At 37.5% G+C, this 12,628-nt stretch overlaps 1 protein-coding gene across 4 annotated transcripts in view; it reads left to right on the top strand.

Annotated features, from left to right (window-relative positions):
* Positions 1–8,736, top strand: part of LOC140501435 (serpin B6-like) — a 28,146-nt gene extending 19,410 nt beyond the window's left edge. For all 4 annotated transcript variants that reach the window (XM_072605028.1, XM_072605029.1, XM_072605030.1 and 1 more), the window contains 3 exons: positions 3,897–4,039; positions 6,400–6,555; positions 8,187–8,736. In XM_072605028.1, the coding sequence (XP_072461129.1) occupies positions 3,897–4,039; positions 6,400–6,555; positions 8,187–8,591 (704 nt within the window). In that variant the 3' untranslated portion in view covers positions 8,592–8,736. The remainder of the gene's footprint in view (positions 1–3,896; positions 4,040–6,399; positions 6,556–8,186) is intronic.
* The last annotated feature ends 3,892 nt before the right edge of the window (positions 8,737–12,628 follow it).

The following is a 12,628-nucleotide window of genomic DNA, read 5'->3' as shown; positions in this document are numbered from 1 at the left end:
AGTATCCCTTCTGGTTCCAAAGGATCAGGGACTTGACAAGACAGCAGGGATCCTGAGGAACAATATCAATTGCAGTCCCAAGGTATCAGGAGCTCTTGCTGGGTACAGTCCACAGTGCAGACCAGGGAAAAGTGACTACACCCCTCCCCAGACCATACCAACCTGAAAGCACGAAAACTTTCAAACCCCCAGATCTTGCTCTGAAAACAGCAGTACAAAAAAGGTTGAAGCTGAAGGCAGTTCCCATTCCCATCATACTGATGGCAGAGCTGAAGATTAATATAAAATTAAAAATCAAATAGTAGGGTGGAAAAAAAGCAAAAAACAAAAAAGAACCTGAACATGTATGACTATTATGGTGACAAGATAAATCAAGACACAAATTCAGAAGACTGAAAAATTAAACAGCTCTGAGCAAAGGTAAAAAAAAAAAAAAGGGAATTGGATACAATCCCAACAAAATTCCTAGAAGAGATAAAGAATGATTTTCAAAATCAAATAAGAGTGATGGAGGAAAAAACAGGTAAGGATATGAAAGCAAAGGGAAAAAATCATGAATGAGGGACCAAGAAATACTGACCAATTCCCCTAACGGATAGCAATGTAACAATTTTAAATAAAATAATAGGAAGAAGAATATAGCAGTATATCTCAAACTTACATAACGTGACCAGATGGGATTTATATCAGGAATGCAGGCTGGTTTGATAATAGGAAAACTATTTAATTGCCCATATCGATGACAAAACCAACAAAAATCATATGATATTTCAATAGGTGCAGAAAACCCTTTTGATAAAATACAGCACCAATTCCTATTAAAAACAGTAAAAAGCATGGGAATCAATGGAGCCATTTTTTTTAATTTAGAAAAAAGACTTTTATTTTACATCTAAAAAGACTGGTCAGTTGGCCTTCGAAGAGAGCCTGGACCAAGCATATGTAATGGTAGTTACAATCATCTTAATAGTTCAGCCAGATTTGAATTTTGCACATTGAACCCCATTGGTCAGCCGCAATGGAGCATCTCTTTAAGTGATAAATAATATCTATCTAAAACCAAGAGCAAGCATTTGAACAGGGCAAAACTCGAAGCCTTGCCAATATGATCAGAGGTGAAGCAAGTACATCCATTATCACCACTATCATTCCATGTTGTATTAAAAATGCTAGCTATAGCAATAAGAAAAGAAAACAGAAATTGAAAAAATAAAAATGGGCAATGAAGAAACAAAAGTCTGCAGATGATTGGATGGTATGCTTAGGGAACCATAGAAAGTCAGCAAAAACACTTAATTGTAACAATCACTGTATTTAGTGAAGTTGCAGGATAAAAAATAAACCCACACAATAGCAGCATTTCTCTATTCTCCCAACCAAATCCACCTGAAAGAGACAGAAAGAGAAATTCCTCTTAAAATAATTACAGGCAATATGAAATACTTAGGCGTCATATCTGCCACTACAAAGCCAGGGATTTATATGAATGCAGTTACAAAACACTCCACTCAAAGGCAATTCTAAATAGTTGGAGAAATTCAATTTGCCCATGAATAGGCCTGGACCAAAGGCCAAGAATATTAAGGGAATCAACGAAAAAAATGCAAAGGAAAGAGGCCTAGCATTACCTGATTACAAACTATATTATGAAGCAGTGATTATGAAAACAATCTGTTTCTAGATAAGAAGTAGTGATGGATCAGTGGAACAGATGAAATACACAATAGATAGCAGGAAATGATCATAGTAATCTCATTTGATAATCCCCAAATTTCAAGCTTTTGGGGTAAGAACTCATCATTTGACAGAAATTGCTGGGAGTACTGGCAGGCAGTTTGGAAGAAACTTAGGTGTAGACCAACATCTCATGGTGTTTATCAAGATAAGGTCAAAATGGGTAAATGATTTAGACCTCAAGATAGATATCATAAGCAAATTAGAGAAATATGGAAAAATGTACCCATATGCATCAAGGAAACAGACCACCCTAGCTTGGAAGCATGAAAACTTTCAAAAACTTTCATCCAAGTAAAATGGATGATTTTGTTTCTACAAAATTAAAAAACTTTTCACGTGTGCACACACGCACACACACACACACACACACACACACACACACACACACACAAACCAAAAAAAGTAATGTAGCTAAAATTATAAGGAAAGCAGAAAAGTGGAGGAAAAAATTTTACATCAGGTTTCTCTGATAAGGTCTCCTTTCTCAAATTATATAGGTCAGAGCCAAATTTATAAAAATTAGAGTCAGTTGATAAATGTTCAAAGGATATGAACAGGCAGTTTTCAGAATAAGAAATCAAAGCTGCATCCAAGTCACATGAAAAACTGCTCTAAAGCATTACTGATTATAGAAATGCAGATCAAAACAACTCTGAAATTCCACCTTATATACATACAATATTGGCTAACATGGTAGAAAAGAAAAATAACCAATGCTGGAGGATATGTGGAAGAATCAGGACACTAGTGTACTGCTGAGAGGGTGGTAAATTGATCTAGCCATTCTGGAGAACACTTTGGAACTAGGCCCAAACGGTTAGAAAAGTGTGCCTACCTTTGGACCTAGCAATACCACTACTAGGTCTGGATCCCAAAGAGATCAAGGAAAGGGGAGAAAGATCTGTATATACAAAAATATTTATAGCAGCTCTTTTTGTGGTAGCAAAAAAATGGAAACTGAGGAATTGCCCTTCAATTGGGGAATGGCTGGAGAAATTGTGGTATATGATTGTGATGGAATACTCTTGTGCTATAATTAATGAGTAGTAGGATGACTTCAAAAAAAACCTGGAAAAACTTGTATGAACTCTTACAAACCAAAGTGACCAGATTCAAGAGGACATCATACACAGTAACAGAAATATTTTTAACAGTTGTCAGCTTAGCTACTTGGATGAAAACAATGATCCAAGACAATTCCAAAACACACACAATAGAAATGCTATCCAACTGCAGAGGGCGAACTTAGGAACTTTCAATTTAGATTGGAACATCCTTTTAAAATTTGATTTATTTTTCTTTCCTTTTTTTGGTCTGTGTGTTCTTTTGTAACATAGCTAATATGGAAATATGCTTTGCATGACGTCACATGTATAATCAACATTGAATTGCTTATTTTTTCAAGGAGCACACAAATGAAAGACGAGGGAGGGAGAGAATTTGAAACTCAAACTTTTAAAAAATGAATATAGAATTGTATTTGTATGTAATTGTGAAGTACTTAGTGAAATAAATAAAAATATATGAAGGAAAAAACCACATCAACAAAAAATGAAAAGTCTTGGAGTCATAAAGCCCAAATTCAAGATCTGCTTCATCTTAGCTCTATGACCTTTAATAAGTCTCTTTACTTCTCTAAGCCTTAGTTTTTCTGTTTATTTATGGGGAATTATCATAACATACCAAAAACCTCATAGAGTTTTTATGACTACATGAGATCCTTGATGTTAACACATTTTGGAACTGTAAATAGAATTTTTCACTTAAATACGCTGAAAAGAGGCATGTTGTGTAGATGGAAATGGTTCTTTCTTACAATCTAATCATAGTATTCAGAGGTATTTTTGCTACTATACTAAATGCAGAAAAAACTTTAGTATATATATTCTCTTGGTTATATTTAATAGACAGATTACATTACTGCTACAGTGCTATGTTAAGGTCAGTGATTATATTTGACTAATTTGTAAAGATTGAAACTCTGCTTAGTGTATTTCCTGGCAGATTTTATAATCACTGTTATGATAATGATGATGATAAGAAAGAGAAGGCTAACTAGAACTATTAAGGGTTTGCAAAATGCTTTATAGATATTCATCTCATTTGTATTAGATGTGATTGTATCTATGCTAGATATAACCTCTAATGTTCTTTTACAGGTAAGATTGCAGAGCTGCTAGCTAATGATTCCATTAATTCAGCGACCTCTCTGGTACTTGTGAATGCCATCTATTTCAAAGGAAAATGGGAAAAACAATTTGACGAATGCAAGACAACAGAAAAGATGTTCAAAATCAGCAAAGTAAGTGGCAATTTTTCCAATGTCCTGGGACCTCATGGGCACCTAAAGTGACAGAATCAACATATTTCCCTTATGTCTTATGTTACATATGAAGGGCTAACAATGCACAACTAAACTCTTCCTTTTCTTTACTTAACTATTCTTCCTCTCGCCCTCCTTATCATCTTCCTGTAGGAGAGTTCTCCCTCAATTTTTTCTCTCTATATTCTGATATAATAAAGAATTCAGTCCTACAGATCAATGTTCCTTCATTTCAACAGTTAGTTTTCTTGCCTCAGCACCTTAGAAACTCTCTCATTATAGTAGTCTCTAGAAGACTGCTTCCTTGCCTTTTCTATATGTTTTTTTTTCTTGTAAACTTTGCATTCAGGGAAGAAGATCATTCTCTGAAACTTGGGTTTCTCAGTTTGGCAATAACTTTTGCCCTGGGCGTTGAGGCCATATATGGGAAATTACTTATAAGCAAGGTAAACCCAAGAAAAGTGCAAAAACCCTTACTTTCCTCAGTTAAGATACCTGTGTTCTTCAATTGTCCAGGTTATTCCTCCTTCAGGAGTCTTTGCTAGCTTCCTTAGAAAGATGACATTCCCTTTCCCTTTTGGTCTAAGTTTAGTGTAATGTATCAGTGGCTTAAGAAGTCTGCTTTTCTGTCAGACACTGAACTTAACACCTTTCCTTTTCTTTAACTATTCTTCTTCTTCCTATATTTTTATTCCCTACTAAGATTGTCCCTCAATCTTTTCTATATATATTTTAAGAAAATTAAAAACATATCATTCAGCCCAGGAACTAGAAAGGCATTTAACCTTCCCATTTTACAGGACAGACCACAAGTGGAAGAGGTCTTAGAGGAGAGAGATCAATGTGGGTTAATATCATCAGGTAATAAAAGATGTAACAAAGGGTAGACTTTGTAGGAGTATGTGTGTATATATATATATATATATATATATATATATATATATATATATACACATATATATATGTATATATATACATATATATACATATATATGTATAAGTTTAAGTATATACATACACACAGATATACATAAAAACATAGAGAAGGCATTATTCATCTGAATGATTTGCTGTTAACTATCAAACACCTTTAATTCCTCATGTGGCAGGGAGTAAACAATATTCTGTGAACAAAGAAAATCTTTTCTATCGATGTATTCTTATGTTAGAAACTTCTTTGTTCGTAGTGAAAAGTAATATATAGGATTTAGAGAGTTTTAATACATCAGTTGAAGATGAGATATGATACAGAATATCACTAAACAGTTATTAGAAATGTGAAAGTGCCCCTGAGATTAATGTTGCTTTTCTATTACTTACCTAACCAGGCAGGTGCACTGGACACAGATTCTTCACAGCAGACAGACATATTAATCTCAGGGTTACTTCCACAGAAGCTATATCAAATTATTTACTGTCTTAGAGAGAAGTGAGGGAAAGGAGAGAGGGAGAAAATTAGCAAGTCAATATTTTGTTTTAAAAAATATTAAAAATTGTCTTTACGTACAATTGGAAAAAATACTATTGAAAAGAAAAAAAAAATTCTAAAATCCAAAAATCCCACCCACTAATTGGAATAATGTAAAAAGTTCCAAAAAATATACACTACACATATGGGAGTTTGGGGACAGAGAAAAATAAGGACAAGTCTCTTCTCTACACTTCCCCTAATAGTTATCACCCTAAAAAGATGTACTTCCTAGGTAACCCCTGTGAGTAGGAATAGTGCACTTTGAAAGGGATAAAAGCTTCTAGAGGGTTTTGTTTTTAATTATGGCTCACAGGGTGACATGAAATTCTTTCAACTGGGGGTAAAGTTTTCATTACACTGTCAAATAAGACTTATACTCTTAATGCAATTTGAGTGAAACTCATTCATGGGTAAAGGTTAACTGAACATTTGGTTATGGAATGAGCTGAATTTTGAGTCTTCCTTGTTCTTGGTGGAGGAAGGAGATAAAAAGACAGGAGAACACTAAGTGCCTTAATTAAGAAAAGTCCTAAAGAAAGACAAAGAAACTTAGGGCCCCTTGGAAATACTGCTTTGGAGCTGGAGATATTTTTATTCATATATGCCTGCCGATAGCACCTCTATGTCACAAGGAGGGATAAGATGAATTTTTTCTGTAGATAAATGACCACATTTCCTCATGAAGAAACAAGCCCCAGGGGATTAGAATCACTGTGTAAATGCTTGATTTATATTCTGAGAGAACTTACAATCTAAAGATGTGACGTCTGGGTATACAAATACACTTTTTTTTTAGTAATTATATTGATTTTTTCTGCCCCCTTGAGTTGTCCTGGATTCCATTTCTTGTTAATTTGTCTCCTTTTAGGAGAAGCAGAAACCAGTACCGATGATGTTTCAGAAATCTACATTTAGCATGACCTACGTAGAAGAAGTGCTTACCAAGATTCTAGTTCTGCCTTATGTTGGAGGACAAATGGACATGGTCATTTTGCTTCCAGATGAGCACACAGATCTAAAAACGGTGAGAGAAGTATCATTGTTGATACCTACTTACAGAAAAACCTGTGGGCACTACATCTGAATTTTGGCTATAATATCATTGCATCCTGGGCCATCTCCAGTTGTCCAGATCCGTATCTGGCCACAGGACCCAGATGGCTCTGGAGGAGAAAGTGAGAATGGTGACTTGGCACAGCCCTTGCTCACTTTAAGTCCAATTCACTTGCATGTCACAGCGTCACCTCCCTGATGTCATGGTCCTCTTTGAACACAAAGGACAAGTAGCAGCAGCACTATAATAACCAAGTCCTTTAAAATGAATCGTCTTGTCTTAGATGTCTAGGTCAATGACTGGAGGTTGCAGTGGTACCTTTGTATGTGATATATCACAAAGAGGTAGAGTATGGTAGTGGTGGGAGAGGGGAGGAACCTCCTTGGTATTCAGGGGATCAATTCACCAGGAATAGAGACTGACAGTGGAAGGTTATAGCAGCAGAAACCATCTGGGATTAGAGATAACTAGAGGGCCTCTATTAACATTTCAGGGTCTTGATATGCTAGAGAGTAAGAGAATTGGATCCAGATCCTGTTGATGTGGGCACACAGACCAGAATGGGAACCAGATCAGCAAAGCTGGAGATGTGATTGGGAATCATTATGACTTAGAGAGCTATGTTGGAGGAAAGAACTCTGGGTAAATAAATAGGTCAGCAGCCAGCCCTGAACAGGTTGTCTTTGATTGCCTCATTGGAGAAAATTCCCATGTTAGCATCCCAGTGAATCCAATGACCGATTCTCAATCTAGTCAAGATGACCTCCTATCGTGACTGTGAGCCACCCCAGTTTTGTAAATACATGGTAGAAAGTAAAGCCCAACATTAAGTTATGTTGAGTGGAGCCTTGTTCCACCTGAAAAGTTAGTATTTTGCCTACACAGGAAGTCATGGAACTTCTTTGAGCCAATTTTCCTATGTGGGGATAATCTCTGCCTGAAGTATTTCAAAGGGCTGTTGTGAAGAGTGAATGAGATAATGTGTGAAAGTGCTTTGAAGGGTATGAATGCTAGAGAAGTTTAAGATTAGAAGGTGGTAATGAAAAGGGGCAGTAAGAGAATGGAACCTGTTTTTTGAACTAAACTAAGATGGTATGGATTCTTTTAAGTGAGAAGGTTGTGGGATGGGAAAACAGGGGAAAGGAAGGCTGAATTTGGTATCAAGTTCCAAGACATTATTTGGAATTCTGGCTCAGCGAATTATCACCTGTGAAACCCGAAACAACATCAGTTTTCTTATCTGTAAAATGAATGGTTATACTGGATGGTCTCTAAGGTCCCTTTCAGCTCTGCATCTAAGGTCCTCTAAAGGAAAGTACAGAAAAGACAGTTATTAGTCTCTAGTTGAATGTTGTGTGTGTGTGTGTGTGTAAAAGAGGGGGGGAGGGACAGAATCTATGTATTTGACTTGGTTGTACTTTTATTACTTTACTAACTGTTAAAGTAGAACAGAAGCTCCTTGGGGGTATAAACGTTTTCCCCCCTCCTTTGGATCCTTTACCTAGCACAGTAACCTTGGATATAGCTGACAGTGAAGAAATATTTGTCTAATTAAATTAAATCTTTTGCAGCTTACATTATGCAACTCTTTTTATTTCTAGTTGGAGAAAGGACTTACTTCTCAGAAACTGGCAGACTGGTTAAGTCCAGAGAGAATGCGCAGAACTGAGGTGGAAGTTTTCCTTCCCAGATTTAAATTGGAAGAAGATTTAGACATGGAATTCATTCTTCGGGAATTGGGGATGTCAGATGCCTTTGAGGGATCCAAGGCTGACTTTTCTGGGATGTCAGCCAGCAATGACCTGTATCTATCCAAGGTTATACACAAAGCTTTTGTTGAAGTCAATGAAGAAGGCACAGAAGCAGCTTGTGCCACTGCAGCTGTCATGATGAAGCGATGTGCAAGAATTACTCCACGATTCGTGGTTGACCATCCTTTCCTTTTTCTTATCCAACGTAACAGCTCAAAAAACATTTTCTTTTGGGGCAAAGTAATATCTCCATAAAGAGATAAGTTATTCTTGATGGAGTCTTTACCTTCATGCTACTTATATCTGTTTTATCCAGACCCTTATGTACCTATACTCCAAAGAATCCTTATCAACATGGTGATAATAACCCCAAAATAAAATTCCTGATTGGGAAATTCTCTATGTGGGATTGCCTGTGTATGCTTCTCTGCACTTTGGTCCTTTGCAAGCTGTCATTTTTAAAGTATGTGTTTGGTGGCCTCATTTGAGGGTATGGAGAGCAATGGTAGGAACAGAAGCCAATGTTCCCTAGTGTATTTCATGATCAGTTTTTGTTAATGATATAGCATTGGCTACTAATGGAGCCCCTGTGTATTCCTATAATTTCTCACCCTCTGACTACACCCCCATTGGGAAAGGTATTATCTTTCAGTTCATCTGTGGTTGAGCTTGGTGCTCAGCTCCTCATGCCAATATTTCCCCTCAACTTCCCTATGACACCACGTCCTTAGTCTCTTATTCTGGGTACACAAAGAAAATTTGATATTACCCTTGCTACTCCTTTGTCACTAGGGCAGACACCAGGTCCATTTTTTTTTCTTTTAGAGGAAGAGTTGGAAATTAAAATAGGACAGTGGGAGTCTAAGGAATAGCTTTCATGAATTTGTGGGGGAAGTCTCTGGGAACAAAACCTGTTTTGGAGCTTCTCAAAAGAAATAAAAGCACAGAGGCTGAAAGTTCTAGTTGAGTTTAAGCTCATATAGGAAGCCATTTGGATGAAGAAATGAATCTTCTGTCCTTTGTACCAGTCTCTAGTTGTTGCTATGGGCCAGGTAGTAATCTGGTGATGACATAGAACATATAACAGCTGCTAGTTGGCATTTCTATAGAGCTTTTAGGTTTGCAAAGTGCTTTACAGATATCTCATTTTATCCTTACAACCCTGAGAGGCATTTGCTCTTATTAACCTTTACTTTACAGATGAGGGAAATGTAGCAGAATGGGGTTGGGTGATTTGCCCAAGATCACACATAGCTAGTAAGTCTCTGAGGTTAGATTTGAACTTAGTTCTTCCTGACATCAAATCTAGTTTTATACACTGTATCACCTACCTGCCAAACACAGGAAACTTTAAATAATTTGCAGATCAACTCAAGTTCACAAACATCCCACATCATTTTAGGAAGCAATTCTAGACAAGGTTTTAATGTCTTCTAAGGGCAGAAGGAAATAAGTGTTAAATGGCAATTTTCTCCCCTGATGCCTCTCACTGTTCTCTTATTTCCAGGTCCATCATTATCCCCTCCATTGGCCCCCTTGTTCTGTGCCTTCCTCTTCCATTGTGTTCCTCTGGAAAGTACCCATACCACCCAGATTGTTGTTAATGATCTCCTCTTTGAAATGATCCTCTTTATTTTTCACTGTCTTCTGCTGTTTAGAGAAAACTTTTAGTGTGTCATGGGCTACTATCTCCAGTATATAAGGGCTGTCTCATGATATGGAGAAACACACTGGACCAAGAGAAATCCTGTCACTCCTTCCACTTCTAGATGTTCTCTCTTTTGCTATAATTTGTGACCTTCTCCCATTTTCAGTGAAACCTCTCCTCCTCTCAGGTTCACACTATGCATCTACCTTCCTTCCCCTCCACCAATCAAAGTTCTTATTTTCTGTTATATACCAGCCTCTGGGTCAGAGATCCTTCTATCTCAAGGATTTCCAATTCTAGACGAATCTTTCCTCCACATTGCTGTCTCTGAACTGATAGGTGGGAAATTAAACACCCGTGCTAATGTCCCTTTGTACTGAGTTCCCTGCCATGTCAGTTCATTGACTTCCTCACCTCCTATGTTCAGCATCATAACTTCCCTTCAGCTACCCTCAGGGATGACTGCATTGGGGATTTCACCATCACTCAAAGGTGCTCTTCCTATGACACTGAACTCTAAAATTCCTACCTTTCCATCTCTAATTCTGCCTCCATCCTCCTAAATCAATCCTTTGTGTTCATTACAAATTCCCTCTCCCATTTCTCAGTCTCCCTATTTCTCCAAAGCCACCACTACCCTTCCAGTTCCCTAGGCTCATAAACTTGGAATAATCTTCATGTTCCATCACCCCACATGTCCAATCAGCTGCAAAATCTTGCTTTTTCTACCTTAAAAACATCTCATATTTGGCCCCTTTCTCTATTCTCACAGATACCACTTAGTCCATGTCCTTGCCAACATTATTGTAATAGTCTCTTCTCTGCATCAAGTGTCTCCACATTCCAGTACATTCTGTATACTGTTGCCAAAATAATTTTCCTTAAATGTAGATCCAAGTGACTCTCCTATTTGTCATGAGTAAAAATTTTGAAGAGAGAAGGGTTTCTGAGTAAATTATGAGCAATTTTATTAATCTTGCTAGCAGGTAGGTTAACAAAAGGGCTCATTTTTCCTCTCAATGACCAAAGCATCCTCAGATATGAAACTTTCAATACTTATAAAGCCTTTGCAAAAGGGGTTGCAATTGAGGGTAGGAATCAACCGGTTAACAAGTAATGAGAAGAATGAATATTATGAGAGGTATTTACTCTCTCTACCACCTTCCAAGGGAGTCAGTTCTTTGGTGGCCACGGAATGACACAGACTACAACCACAAGCTCTGCAGTTTTTCTTCTTTGCTGTGTCTGCTCTCTGTATCCATTCTCAGATTGGGATAAGGGTTGATAGAGCAGCAGGCCATAAACCTGAATATACCCACAGTTGATCTCTTGGCATCCCATGCTTCAACCTCCCTTGTCCTTCTTGGACCTGTCATTCCTTGTAAATCGCTTTGCTTTATGGGGGGGACGTTATGGCAAGTCAGAATTGGTTCACCGCTGTAAGAATGTTTATATCTATATCCTTCAGAGTTATTGCTTGAACAATTTCCTGAAAACAAATCTATCTCTGCTTGTTAAGCTGGGTTGGGGATGGTCTACTCACTGCCTTCATATTGGTTGGTCGTTCTATATAAGGGAGGCTGGAAGGTCTCATCTCTATGTTTTTTTCTGTCTATTCATTTTTTCTTGCAGATTTTGCTCCCCATATTTCTTCTGAAGACATGCATTCTTCTAGAGGTCACTAACGTAACTTTCTATAGTGCTTTTGGATCTTCAGGTAATATGTAACTGGCTCCTAAAACTCTCTAATGACTTTGTAGACTTAGAGTCTCTTCATCTATTACAGCATCTGGTACTGAATGTCTTATCAAAGAAAATCAGGCCCTATCCTACTTAGTGCCATCATTTTGCAGCAGAAGGGATTTCATCAGAGTGGTATGAGTTGCACACTCATTCCTCTGAGCCTGCTCTGTGAAAGGCCATTTCTCTGATCCCAAATTGAAACATATATAATGGGTTCTGTCCCCTTGGACCTAGGGACCAATAGTAATGGCCCTGGCAGGTTAATTATGGCCATACCTTGAGAATCTGAGGTCTGCACTTGCCCTTCTTGGCCTAGTCCCAATGATCTCATGCCTTTTCCAGGACATATCAATTGCCACTGGAAGATCACTGAAGCAGAGGTACCATAGAAGAAACCAAGGCTATAATGAGCCATATGTTGCCAACCTTGAGAAGCCTACTGAGCCCCACTTGTATAGGCACAGAAATTTCTCAGCTCTCCAGGGAGTCTATTCTCCTGTCTATGCAGACCCTGTTCCCTCTACATGTATACTTGACTATAGTCTTGTATGTGTGGTCAAATCAGAAATAGGAATGGGTTATTTGTTAAATGCTTTGTGGCATGACTAGGAAAATGGAGGATGCTAGGATTTCTTTTTAACTATTTCATATTTACTGAAATCGGTGTTATAACAAACAGGGGATAATGCTGTAATTTGTTTATTTTGTCAAAAGGGAAAAACCCTGATGTCCTTTATGGGAAGCAGAGAGGGTTCCATGGAATTTTACTGAATAAAAAAATCTCTACCACGTGGCAATAGCCTAGTTTTGTGGAAGCTGAGGTAGTGTTTGCATTTTTTTGTTTGTTTCTTTTTTAACTGAGGACTCTTTTAAGCAAGTATTAGTTGATGACATTTTTTCA

The sequence above is a fragment of the Notamacropus eugenii genome, chromosome 4, assembly GCF_028372415.1.
Source record: "Notamacropus eugenii isolate mMacEug1 chromosome 4, mMacEug1.pri_v2, whole genome shotgun sequence".
Classification (NCBI taxonomy): Eukaryota; Metazoa; Chordata; class Mammalia; order Diprotodontia; family Macropodidae; genus Notamacropus; species Notamacropus eugenii.
The sequence above is the reverse complement of the archived record's forward strand: the minus strand, read 5'-3'. Positions and strand labels throughout refer to the sequence as shown.